The sequence below is a fragment of the Triticum dicoccoides genome, chromosome 5B (assembly GCF_002162155.2).
Source record: "Triticum dicoccoides isolate Atlit2015 ecotype Zavitan chromosome 5B, WEW_v2.0, whole genome shotgun sequence".
NCBI lineage: Eukaryota > Viridiplantae > Streptophyta > Magnoliopsida > Poales > Poaceae > Triticum > Triticum dicoccoides.
Genome location: NC_041389.1, coordinates 613,685,969 through 613,699,209, shown reverse-complemented (window position 1 = coordinate 613,699,209; position 13,241 = coordinate 613,685,969). Strand labels below are relative to the sequence as shown.

General features: G+C 50.9%; 1 protein-coding gene and 1 non-coding gene across 6 annotated transcripts; one reads left to right on the top strand and one right to left on the bottom strand.

Moving 5' to 3' along the window:
- Positions 1–1,038: 1,038 nt before the first annotated feature.
- On the top strand, positions 1,039–1,112 carry TRNAV-AAC. The gene has a single exon. It is a non-coding gene; the product is annotated as a tRNA-Val (tRNA).
- On the bottom strand, positions 1,080–5,552 carry LOC119312063 (transcription factor PHYTOCHROME INTERACTING FACTOR-LIKE 13-like). Of its 5 annotated transcripts, XR_005151222.1 has the most exons (11): positions 4,953–5,529; positions 4,730–4,795; positions 4,088–4,631; positions 3,883–3,981; positions 3,699–3,764; positions 3,487–3,552; positions 3,076–3,363; positions 2,830–2,967; positions 2,207–2,346; positions 1,848–1,993; positions 1,080–1,757 (listed from the first exon to the last, which is right to left on the bottom strand). XR_005151222.1 is itself a non-coding variant. In XM_037587786.1 (8 exons), exons 2-8 carry the CDS (start codon positions 4,774–4,776, stop codon positions 2,845–2,847), a joined length of 1,233 nt encoding a protein of 410 aa, XP_037443683.1. In that variant the 5' UTR covers positions 4,777–4,795; positions 4,953–5,552; the 3' UTR covers positions 2,570–2,844. The 5 variants fall into 5 exon arrangements, 1 of the variants encoding a protein (XP_037443683.1); XR_005151221.1 differs by having other exon boundaries at positions 1,848–2,346; XR_005151223.1 differs by having other exon boundaries at positions 1,848–2,346; positions 4,928–5,526.
- Between the last annotated feature and the right edge of the window lie 7,689 nt (positions 5,553–13,241).

Genomic DNA, 13,241 nt, shown 5'->3' with positions numbered 1-13,241 from the left:
AAGGTCGGTTCGCAACTGCATGTTTTCATGGTCGGTTCGCAACTGCAAGTTTTCAAGGTCGGGTCATAGCTACAAGTTTTCAAGGTCGGGTTGTAACTACAAGTTTTCAAGGTCATGTGGCAACTGCAAGTATTCAAAGTCGGGTCGCAACTGTAAGTTTTCAACGCCGGGTCGCAACTGCAAGTTTTCAAAGTCGGATTGCAACTGCAAGTTTTCATGGCTGGGTCGTAATTGCAAGTTTTCAAGATCGGGTCGCAACTGCAAGTATTTGAAGTCAGGTTGCAATTGCCAGTCTTCTAAATGTGTCTTTTTTTTTATGTGATGACAAGCCCAACTAGATAGTAGCTTTTTGTGTGTGTACATATAGCTAATGAAAATCTACCCCCCAGCAACAAAAGGAGACTGTCAGCCGAGACATAGAAGTAGCGACCAATTCCCTACAGACAAACTGCAAACTCCATCATTTTTAAGACAAATTGATGGATTTTTAGTAGATAAATAATGCATGGGACAAAACCAGGATAGATCCTATGCTAGGCATCATGCTGGTGATTACTGCAGCACTAAGTAAAAACTGAAAATCAACGAAGAAATCACTCTTTTTTAGACAGCGAAGAAAACACTCCAAAACTGCATTATGGAAACTAAAATATGATGTACAGGCCAGCCCACTAAGATGTACGTGCTTCTCTTATAGACTCGTACGTAGTATGCTCTAGCAGGAGCTATAGAGAAACAAAAGGCCAAGCCCAAAAAAACAACATGACACGTGCAAATCATGGGGAGAAGAAAAAAGTCTAGCCAATATATACGATGATGTCATGTGAATGAGACCATAGATAAATCTCAGCAAGCTGAGTTCCAGGGGCTCCCTTGCAATAAAGCTCCACAAAGTTTCGATGCAAAAGAAAAAGAAAAGGTGCCCGCCCGCTCCTATCCGAAATTTGTGCCAATTTACACAAGCTGTAGCTCTGTGGACCCTTTCTTTCATGATTTCTATGCAAATATATCCGTTGATGATCGAATCACATCGCCCAAGGTTTCGTGGTGTAGTTGGTTATCACGTCAGTCTAACACACTGAAGGTCTCCGGTTCGAACCCGGGCGAAGCCAAATTTTATTTTCGTTTTCCTTACCTCCTTTTTTTTGCAACATCTAATTTTGCTACTCGTTCATCCAACACATAGCCACACTTCCAGACACAGGCAAATGCCCGTTCTACCACGACGCATGCAACTGACAAACTGTACAAATCCAGGAAAACAACAGCACAGGAGAGGCAGATCATTCCGCTCAGACACGCGTCGAGGCGCGTCATTTTCATCCCGAAGAAAGCGCCGCGAGAGGGCAACAGATGAGCAGCAAGCTCCGGGGGAATCCGGCATTTTACCGGTTGCGGTAGACAGGAAAGCTCAGGGGATACGATCCCACGGCCAGTTGCACCGGGCAGGCCCCGGTGAGCAGCATCTGAATCTGATGGTCGCCAGGAGGACCATGTAACAACAATGTCGTGCACTTGGCTGGGTTGGGTGCCGTAGACATCAGGCAAAAGCAGGATAGAAACCGCAAACTCTACCATCACCACAGAACCCTCTCCCAGAATGTGAGCCACAGGAGCGAGGATGCCGAGAGAACTTTGTCGATAAGCATAACGCCGGAGTGACTGTGCGCACACGCAGCAGCGCTCGCGGGCCGGCACGGCGAAGCGGACAGCTCCGTGGCGGCCCGGCAAGTTCTTCCTCCCCCTGCAGACCAAATCTTGCCACAAAAAGGAGGTGATGGTGTTAAAAGAGTGGTGCAACATAGGTAAGAGGCCAGTGGTAGGCAACCTTGGTTGATATGTAGTACCTTGGCTTTAAAGAAGAGTAAGGTTTGATACCATGATTGTTTTGACCTCTTCTGTTCCTTCCCCCCTGGATCTGGTTGGTTGGATGTTGGCCATTTGACAACAAGAACTTAAAACCTTTTCTTTTCCCTTCTCTCAGATAAACCATCTCGGAGACGATAACACCAATAAAACAAAAAGAAAGGTAAAGTTTGCCATAGAACTATGTTTTCAAATGGCTGCAAACCTAATACTATTATGATTAGTACATTTTTCTATACAAAGTTGTGATTAGTATGTACAGAGGGAATTGGAGTTAGACGCGTACTGACGATATACTTTTCTGACATAAATGGGAGGGAACAGTGTTATCTGCATTTACAATTCTTCTAGTATTTATGCCAGACGCATATTGATCGAGACATATAACAGCAATATGGGTACTATCTGCTCATCATGTTGGTATTTTCAGAAAATTCCAGAAGGATGGCCCATGTGCAGGTTGTCGACACAGTCCATACCCTGTGAATGTCAAGAAAGGGATGGTTAAACCAAATGGTTCTGAGTTCTCAAGTTATCCACATCTTCACTGATGATGAAATGGACGTGCAACCGTTAAAATTCATTGACAGTGTTCAAAGATGTCAAAACTAGACAGATTAGCACGAACGAACAGTCTATTATATGACAGATCAGATGAAAACAACTGGTCAGCTTTCATGAGAAAGGTTAAGCTAAAAGAGGATTGCTTTGCATACTGCTCATCCAGAGCCTTCTTTTTTTTAATAAAATGTGAAACGGTATACAGCTCTGGTTCCATATACAAGATGAATAATGATAGGCACAAATCGGTGAGTTTTTTTTTTATGTAGGTTGGCTACCGCAAGAGCTTAATAAGCAGTCAAAGAATGATCAGCGCCGATGTGCTGATACGCAGCTCAAGTTATCTAGACATCACAAATGCCGTTGAATAAGAAACATATGTGGATTAGTACAACTTCTTACTAGCTCAAGGTCACTCTAAATTCCATCAGGTGCAGGTGGTTGTCCGGGCCCAGAAATTGGCGCAACAGTACAATCCGGCACCTCCGGTATCTGGCTTTTCGGTGCTACTTGTGGTGTGTAAGCATATGGTCCTGCTACCTGCAAAGAATTGAAACCTAAGCTAGGTGAACAAATGAAAGAGGGCTGAGAAATCCCCTGTACTAAAATTGAGAACATATGAGACCTGGTACTATGATCGATTTGTACCTGAGGTGCCACTGCTAGCCCGCTATCTGGGTGAAGGAAATGGTTACTTGCTTCTCTCAGCTGAATGTTTTGCATCTGGTTTGCAATGTACATAGGGTTCATTGCTGGAGATGGGTTCATAGGGATGTGGTTTGACAAGGAATGGTTCATGTATGGCATTCTTGCCATCTGATTTAGACCCTGTGCCGCAGGCATGCATGCCGAATTCATGCCCACGGCCATCGGCGGCATGAACTGGTGAGCACCAGGAAACATCATTGGCGCCATCCCGGTGGTCATCCACATGATCTGAGGTAGATTTCAGTCTCAATTAGGTACCAATAATAGATGCCATATTTCTATCGAACAAAAATTGATGTCATATGGGGTTATGTCTGTGGGTTCAGGTAGAGGAAGCAGTAAACTCCTAACCTGAACTTGCATTTGGAGGGACTTTAAGTACTCGATCGCCTCATCTAATATTGATGCTTTGTCAGCCTGAAATTCAACAATAAAGATTGGAAAGGAAAGAAACATATGTAAATGGTAAATGAGATATGTCACCATTATTAACCAACAGAAATGAATCAAACCAAGGTCTTGCACCTGATTAGAAAAGATGCATAATACTACTCATTTCTAACCTTGTTGCAGTGGGGTATGAGTTCTTGAAGTGACCGCATCTTTTCGTTGATCCGGTCCCTTCGTCTCTGCATCATCAGCACAAATTACATTACACCATAAGAAACAATCCAACAAACAACAAGCCACCTTGCTCAATTGTAATAATATTACTACAACAGAAGTAGCATCTGACTCTGATCTCACCCTCTCTGACTGGTTATGAACTTCAGCTGCTCTGCTCCTCCGCTTCGACCCGTGTCGCCTCGACGATTTGGTCTCCTCGGTCGCCTCACACTCCACATCCTGCAATTTCCTCTTGAACTCCATTCAGTTTCAGCTCAAGCAAATTTTGTGCAGGTAAAAAATTGCAACTGAACGATAGAGGGACAAACCGGAGCAAGAAACGCACCTCGCTGCGGCTATCGTAGTCGTCTTTGCCCCTCCCCTTCCTCTTGTGGGCATGGCCGCCGCTCTCGCTCGGCAGGCCGGAGCCCCCGAAGTTGCTCCCGGACCCGCCGGACGACGAGGTGCCGGCGCCGCCGTCGCGGGTGCTCGCCCCGCGCGTCCCCTCGGACGGCGGCGCGGCGCTCGCTTCCTCCCTGCCCCCCGCCGGCACCTCCGGGACCAGGTTGCTGCCGCAGAAGGTGGAGCCGATGTCCCCGCCGGTCCAGCTGGAGGCGATGCGGCTCCGCATCGGCGGCGGCGGCGGGGGAGGGTGGGAGCTGGGCCCCGGGAGCGCCGCGCACGCGACGTCCGGGGCGGCGCCCACCGCAATGCTGTTCCAGAGCTGCGCGTAGACGTCGTTTCCCAGCACGTCGACGTCGTCCCGGAACCACGCGGCCGTCTCCCCGCCACCGCCGGCGAGGCCGCTGGGCGCCGGCCTCGGGTGCGTCTGCGGCTGCGCGACGACGGCCCCGTTGTGCCACAGCAGCTCCACCAGGTCGTTGTCCGCGCTGCGGGTGCCATGGCCCATGGATCAATCGATGGATGCCCGAAAGAAGGAACGAAAAAGGGGGAAATTTCTCAAGAAGAGCAGAAAAGAAGTCCTTACACGAGAGGCTTCTTGTGGCTCGCCGCCGATCTCCCATTGCCGTCCATGCCGCCACGGCCGCTGGGACTGCAAGGAAGATCAACGCTCCATTATCCATTCATCCAAGCAAGCAGCGACGGCGGGAGCCGAAGCAAGAAGCTTGGGCGTGGAAGCCGTCTATCCCCAACACCAAACGAAAGCTATCCAGGGAAAACAAACCTGGAAGATGAGCGGCAAAGCAGACCTGGAAGGAAGCAGAAAGGGGAGCGAGCAAGCCAAGCTATCTACCCCGCTCCTTCTTCTAGCTCCAGCCTCCGGGCAGCAGACCCACGGGGAGGATCGCTTCACTTCCAAAAAGGAATTAATGGAGAAGAGAGAGCAGCACCTCGTGCGCGCACACGGAGAGAAAGAGAGAGGGAGGTAATCAGTCCACTGCTCCGAGCTCCTGACGCTGAGCTGACCTCTCGGCTGAGCACCGGCACCGCCACTGTTCTCCGCTCGATCAGGAAGAGGAAACCCAGCCGCGTGCCGAGAGTGAGAGCCGGGAAGTGACAGGACAAGTCTCCTCCCCTTACCCTTTTTCTGTATTTCTTGGCGAGCCGAGGCAGAGCAGAGCAGGCGAGCAGCTTTAGGCAGTGAGCCGAGGTATATGTATGGAGTACGTACTTGGCTGGCTCCTCTCTCAGTCGGAAAGGGAGGAGGAAGAAGAGGAGCAGAGCAGCGCTGCGCTGCGGCTGCGGCAGTGGCAGGACCCGTGGGCGACTTGGCTTGGATTTTCCTCGCCGAGAAGCCGAGATTTTTTCGCGGGGTTGGATGGCGGAGCGGCAGCGGCGCTCGGCGTCCTTGTCGGATCCCCTTGGCGCCGGTCCTCGGAATCGGCGGCTTTGGACTCGAACTGGACCGGGAACCAGCCCCGATGGATGCACCGCCGGATTCGTTGGATCTTTCCCTTCCTTCTTTACGCGAACTACATGCGTTTCAGGTATTCTTCTGCCACTGCACGGGCAAGTAGGTGATGTCGCATGTGCCCGGATTAGAGTCTTTGTTAATCCAGTGGACTACTAGGTATAGTTCAGTTAGAAAGAAAAGTATATTAGTTAAAAAGCATCTACGGCTAGACTCCTCACACACCACTGTATGTTTGGGTGGATGGCCTGCTCAGTGACCGGTCAAGAAATCACAAATCAGCTGCATCCTTCGTATTGGTGACATCATTCATATCCACACCATATCTGGGGTCGACATGGAGAGGCCCGGGCGCATCCGCCACGTGAGATCCGGCACACACGAGGCCACCCTGACCCACATATATTCATCTCATCCACATCTAGGACCAAACCCTAGCGACTCCGCCCCGTTCCCAAGCTCTTATCCAACCTTCTCTGACATGACAGGCAGCGAATCCGACTCTGAGATCTATTGATCCGTCGAATGGGACCTCATCCCATGCGAGGGTGAGGAGGAGTTGGCATCCAGATGGGTCTGCGCTGGTCTCGGGAGAAAATCCCAGCTCTGTAGTCGGAATCGCTCCGTTGCAAATCCGTTGCGTCTGCGCAAATGGCGCTTGGACTGCCCCCCCCCCCACCGCCAAAAGAGGAGGAGGAGGAAGGCATTGACGGATTAGACAGCTTTGATAGTGAGCAAATTCGGCTCAATCCATTCTTGCACTACTTCCGCAACAAAAACGGCAACGACAGGGGCAAGGGCGGCCTTGGCTGAACTTTCTCCATAGCTCCAGTATTTAGAACATGCCAATCTTTGGTAGTCTGATTACATATAGTAGCTGTATGCTATGTGTGTGATCAATATGTAGTATGTGAGTTTGGTCTATGTTGCATGGTATTGTATGGATTTAAGGATATACTAATGGTTGTGGACGTGGACATTAGAGGGGTTAGAGGGGAGTAAATAGCATAAAACTACTACTGATGGGGTCATGTACCTAGGGTAGGGTCACAGACCTGATCTAAGTACCCTTCCCAAGGACACCCTTAGAAGAGGTCACCTTCCAGTCGACCAACGAGGGACTCACTCGACTGACTTGAAGGACTCGACCACGAAGACTCACTCGACCACAAGAAGGTCAAGAGGCACTCTGCACTGCAACGGCCTGTAATTAAGTAGACTTTATGATAGTAAAGACACTTTATGTGGGGCGTTACCAGTAACACCCCGGACTTAACTCACCTTAAACCCTCTCCTACGTGGGCTGGCTGGGGTCCTGGCGCACTCTATATAAGCCACCCCCCCTCCACAGGTAGAGGGGTTCGGCACCCTGTAACTCATATACATATAATCCACTCGACCGCCTCCGGGCTCCGAGACATAGGGCTTTTACTTCCTCCGAGAAGGGCCTGAACTCGTACATCTCTTGTGTTTACAACCTCTCCATAGCTAGGACCTTGCCTCTCCAAACCTACCCCCCCCCACTCTACTGTCAGGCTTAGAACCACGACAGTTGGCGCCCACCGTGGGGCAGGTGTTTTAGCAATTTTGTGGAGAAATTGCGATTCTTCCGAGTACTTTCATCATGGTGGCTGCTGGATTTTTGGTCGAGGGTCGAGAGATCCGTCTCGGCGCTCTCACCTTCATCGTCGACGACTCCGCCTGGCTCCAGGAGGCTCCACTCGACGTTGATGCGCTCCCCGTCCGCGGTGCGACACATTTTTGCGCATGTGTCCGCGGCGTTCTGCTGCGGCAACCGTCGACCCCGTATCGGTCGACATCCCCATCGTCCACCCTCCCGGTCTCCCGTCAGCGCAAGCGCTCGGGCCGGTCGAGGATTCAGCGGTGGGTGAGGCACGCGGTGGCTCGCCAGTCGGCCACCACCCAAGTTGCGGCAATCGAGCCCGACAAATCTCTCTACAGCCTGTTCGATCTGTCGACTGGCTCCGTAGAGACTACATTCGAGTGTGATAGCAGTGATCCAGCGGCGGAAGTCCTGATGGTCGACGGGCCCCGCCGTCCCCCTGGCTTCGCCCGTGATGGTGGAGCAAGAGACGGAGGCGACCCCGCACGAGACCACGAAGAGTACCAGCCCGAGCCACTCGACTCTCTGCAAAGAGAGGAACTTCGCCGCAGGAACGTGGATGCCCTGCGTACTCCCATCGCAGGAGAAACCCCCGAGGCTCGCGCCTTGGAGGAGGCACGTTTGGCCAATTTGGCCGAACGCACTCGACTGGAGAATCTTCAGCGAGCACTCGACGAGCGCGCGCGGCAACGAGTTCCCGACACCAGCCGACGTCAACTCTTCCCGCCGACTCAGGTATATCGAACCCCAATCCAGAATTTAGCAGCTGCGACCCGTATAGCAGAGTCCATCCAGCCTTCTTAGTCGGAAGCTGGCAGAGGCTTGATGCAGATCAGGGATCTGCTCCGGGCAGCAGGAGATCAGAATTCGGCCGTGTCGCAGTCGCACAATAGAATTCACAGTCGATCCGTCGTTGCGAATACGGTTCAGTCGGCTCACAGTCCCAGATCGCCTCCGCGGCGTGAAGGGCGCGAGAATCGGCGAGACCAATATGGTGACCGACTCGACCGAGATGATAGGCGTCGAGTGCCCAATTCCCCTCCGAGGGGTGGGTCTTACGCTCCTCGGCAGCAAGATGACAGGCGTCAGTTCAGTACGGGGCGAAGAGTTCCAGTCGACCCCAGAGAACCAGGCTTCGACGCGCGATCCATTATCGTGCAAGGTTTGGTCGACCGGAACAGAGCCCATCGAGGCGGACTCGACAGAGATGCGCCCACAAGCAGTCGAGTGCATGTTTCTGGTCCTGAATGTTTCAGCAGAGCTATCAGAGCCGCAGTTATCCCTCCCAATTTCAGGTTGGCAACAGGAGTCAGCAAGTTCACTGGTGAGTCTAAGCCTGAAACTTGGCTTGAGGACTACCGAGTGGCGGTTCAGATTGGTGGTGGGAACGACGACGTGGCCATGAAGCATTTGCCCCTCATGCTAGAAGGTTCTGCCAGGGCATGGTTGACTCAATTACCTCCTAGCAGCATTTATACTTGGGAAGATCTGTCCCGAGTGTTCATCAGAACGTTTGAAGGAACTTGCAAGCGACCGGCTGGACTGACGGAGTTGCAAGTCTGCGTGCAGAAGACCAATGAGACTCTCAGAGAGTATATTCAGAGATGGATCACTTTGCACCATACTGTGGAGAATGTGTCTGATCATCAGGCAGTCTGCGCCTTTAAAGATGGCGTCAAGAACAGAGAATTGAGCTTGAAGTTTGGTCGAACCGGTGACATGACCTTGAGTCGGATGATGGAGATTGCTACCAAGTACGCCAACGGCGAAGAAGAAGACCGACTCCGAAGCGGCAAGCACAAGCCGAGCCAGTCGGAAAAGGGAAACACCAGTCGGAAACAGAAGCGGAAGGCTGAACCAGCAGCTCCTGGAGAGGCTCTGGCCGTGACTCAGGGAAAGTTTAAAGGGAAACCAAAAGGATCCTGGAACCCTAAGAAGGTGAAGGATAAAGAAGGGAACGACGTGATGGATATGCCGTGTCACATCCACACGAAGAAAGACGAAGAGGGGAATATCATCTACCCGAAGCATACCACTCGCCAATGTCGACTCCTGATCCAGCAGTTTCAGGGAAAACAGTCTAAGGACAAGGAGAAGGAGTCGGACAAGGCCGAAGACAAGGAGGACAGTGAGGAAGGATATCCGCATATCAACTCCACTCTGATGATCTTTGCAGATGTGGAAAGCAAGAGTCGATTGAAAGTCATTAACCGAGAGGTGAACATGGTTGCCCCAGCAAAAGCAAATTATCTGAAATGGTCCCAAATACCCATCACATTCGACCAATCTGATCACCCGACTCATATTGCCACCCCTGGGAGGCAAGCTTTGGTGGTCGATCCAGTTGTTGAAGGCACTCGACTGACAAAAGTGCTTATGGACGGTGGTAGTGGGTTGAATTTGCTGTATGCAGACACACTGAAAGGAATGGGCATTCCGATGTCCCGACTGAGCACCAGTAACATGAGCTTTCATGGAGTTATACCAGGGAAGAAAGCTGAGTCACTCGGCCAAATAGCTCTGGACGTGGTGTTTGGTGATTCAAAACATTTTCGCAAAGAAAAGTTGACGTTTGAGGTCGTGGATTTTCAGAGTGCATATCATGCCATTTTGGGGAGACCAGCTTACGCACGGTTCATGGCTCGACCATGTTACGTGTACCTCAAATTGAAGATGCCCGGCCCCAAAGGAGTGATCACTGTCACCGGTGATCGGAAAAAGGCAGAAGAGTGCTTTCAGAAGGGCTCAAAGATTGCCGATTCCCAGGTGACAGCGGTCGAATTCGAAGAATACAAGCAAAATGCAGATCCGAGTGATTTGCTGCGATCCAAGAAACCCGCCACAGAGTCTGCATTTCAGTCGTCCGGTGAGACGAAGCCTGTTCACATTCACCCGACCGACCCCAATGCAGCTCCGACCCACATCTCCACAACACTCGACCCGAAATAGGAAGAAGCGCTCATCCAGTTCCTCCGTGAGAACTGGGACATTTTTGCATGGAAGCCCGCTGACATGCCAGGTGTTCCCAGGGGACTGGCTGAGCATCGCCTGAGAGTCGACTCATCAGCAAAACCAGTCAAAGAGCATCTTCGGCGGTCCGCCGTCCAGAAGAGAAAAGCCATTGGTGAGGAAGTGGCTCGACTGTTGGCGGCAGGATTTATCCGAGAGATATACCACTCCGAGTGGCTCGCTAATGTCGTCATGGTCCCTAAGAAGGACAAATCACTCCGAATGTGCATTGATTTCAAGCACATCAATCGGGCCTGCCCGAAAGATCATTTTCCTCTCCCTCGCATAGATCAAATTGTTGACTCGACCGCGGGATGCGAGAGATTGTCTTTTCTAGACGCCTACTCCGGGTACCACCAGATCCGTCTGTACGGACCCGACGAGGTAAAAACAGCTTTCATCACTCCATTCGGGTGCTTCTGCTATATCACCATGCCATTCGGCCTCAAGAATGCCGGAGCCACATTTATGCGAATGATTCAGAAGTGTCTACTCACTCAAATCCGTCGGAATGTGGAAGCGTATATGGATGATATCGTCGTCAAGTCACGAAAAGGTTCCGACCTACTCGCTGACCTCGCCGAAACATTTGCCAACCTCAGAAGGTATGATATCAAGCTCAATCCATCAAAGTGCACATTTGGAGTTCCTGGTGGCAAGTTACTCAGTTTTCTCGTTTCCGAACGAGGAATCGACGCTAATCCAGAGAAGATCGGCACTATTCTCTGAATGAAACGCCCTGTGCGAGTGCACGATGTCCAGAAGCTTACTGGATGCTTGGCCGCATTAAGTCGATTCATCTCACGACTCGGTGAAAAGGCATTGCCTCTTTACCGACTGATGAAGAAGGCAGACAAGTTCGAGTGGACTCCAGAAGCTGATGCAGCGTTTGCCGAGCTAAAAGCTCTGCTCTCCACCCAGCCGGTGCTTGCTGCTCCAATCAGCAAAGAGCCTCTATTGCTCTATATCGCAGCCACAGGACAAGTCGTCAGTACTGTGCTAACGGTCGAGCGGGAAGAAGAAGGAAAAGCTCTCAAAGTTCAGCGCCCAGTGTATTATTTGTCTGAAGTCTTGACTCCATCCAAGCAGAGATATCCTCATTATCAGAAGCTTGTGTATGGAATATACATGACCACAAAGAAGGTTGCTCATTATTTCTCTGATCATTGCATCACAGTCGTCAGCGACGCTCCACTATCAGAGATTTTGCACAACAGAGATGCAACTGGTCAAGTGGCTAAATGGGTGATTGAACTTCTTCCCCTTGATATCAAGTTTGAGGCAAAGAAAGCCATTAAGTCCTAGGCAATAGCAGATTTCCTCGCCGAGTGGATTGAACAGTAGCAGCCGACTGAAGTTCACTCGGAGCATTGGACCATGTTCTTTGATGGCTCTAAGATGTTGAATGGTTCCGGTGCTAGGGTTGTCCTGGTTTCCCCCAGAGGAGATAAGCTCAGATATGTGCTCCAGATTCACTTTGATTCCTCCAACAATGAGGCAGAATATGAGGCCCTCTTATATGGGTTGCGCATGGCCATTTCACTCGGCGTCCGTCGCCTGATGGTCTATGGCGACTCGGATTTAGTGGTCAACCAAGTGATGAAGGAGTGGGACGTGAGAAGCCCAGCCATGACTGGATACTGCAGTGCAGTGAGGAAGCTAGAAAAGAAGTTCGAGGGGTTGGAGCTCCATCATATACCCCGACTGAAAAATCAAGCAGCTGATGACCTAGCAAAGATAGGATCCAAGAGAGAAGCCATTCCGAGTGGTGTGTTCTTGGAGCATATACACACTCCGTCAGTCAAAGAAGATCCTTTCACCGAAGAAGCTCCACAGCCCAAGAGTGCCACAGATCCGACTGAGGTTGAAGTCCCAGCGGTGGTCGACTTGATCATGGAGGTCTTGGTGGTCATTCCCGACTGGACAGTTCCATATATCGCGTATATCCTAAGAAAAGAGCTTCCGGAGGATGAGGAAGAGGCTCGACAGATCGTCCGTCGATCTAAGGCCTTTACCGTAATCAAAGGACAATTATACAGAGAAAGCGCGACTGGAGTTGGTCAGAAGTGCATAACACCAGAAGAAGGTCGACTCATCCTCAATGATATCCACTCGGGGACCTGTGGTCATCATGCGTCCTCTCGGACCATCGTGGCCAAAGCATACCGAGCCGGATTTTACTGGCCAAAGGCTAATGAGATGGCAAAGGAGATAGTGGATAAGTGCGAGGGATGTCAGTTTTACTCGAATATGTCACACAAGCCTGCATCAGCCCTGAAGACCGTACCATTCCACTCGTCTGGCCTTTTGCAGTATGGGGGTTGGACATGGTCGGTCCTTTGAGAACAGGGCGAAGTGGCTTCACGCATGTACTGGTGGCAGTCGACAAGTTCACCAAGTTTGTAAAAAATCCTATCGAGTGGTGAGCCAGACTCCCACTCGGAGGCTTAGCTGCGAATCCGTTTCGCCTAAGTTATAAAAATCCTACCGAGTGAAGAGCAAACCTCTCACTCGGGGGCTTAGCTGCAGTCCAAGTACTCGCCTAAGTAATCAAAAATCCTACCGAGTGAAGAGCAAACCTCTCACTCGGAGGCTTAGCTGCAGTCCAAGTACTCGCCTAAGTAATCAAAAATCCTACCGAGTGAAGAGCAAACCTCTCACTCGGAGGCTTAGCTACAGTCCAAGTACTCGCCTAAGTTATTAAAATCCTGCCGAGTGGTAAGCCAGACTTCCACTCGGGAGCTTAGCTGCAGCCCAGTGCTCGCCTAAGTAATCAAAAATCCTACCGAGTGAAGAGCAAACCTCTCACTCGGGGGCTTAGCTGCAGTCCAAGTACTCGCCTAAGTTATAAAAATCCTGCCGAGTGGTAAGCCAGACTTCCACTCGGAGGCTTAGCTGCAGTCCAAGTACTCGCCTAAGTTATAAAAATCCTGCCGAGTGGTAAGCCAGACTTCCACTCGGAGGCTTAGCTGCAGTCCAAGTACTCGCCTAAGT

Excerpts from the sequence above, each read along its gene's own strand:
- LOC119312063 (XM_037587786.1), bottom strand. The coding sequence starts at position 4,776 with ATGGACGGCAATGGGAGATCGGCGGCGAGCCACAAGAAGCCTCTCGT. Across the intron at positions 3,765-3,882 it reads TTCATAACCAGTCAGAGAGG|AGACGAAGGGACCGGATCAA; the intron begins GTGAGATCAGAG and ends CTGATGATGCAG. Across the intron at positions 3,553-3,698 it reads TCATACCCCACTGCAACAAG|GCTGACAAAGCATCAATATT; the intron begins GTTAGAAATGAG and ends GTTGAATTTCAG.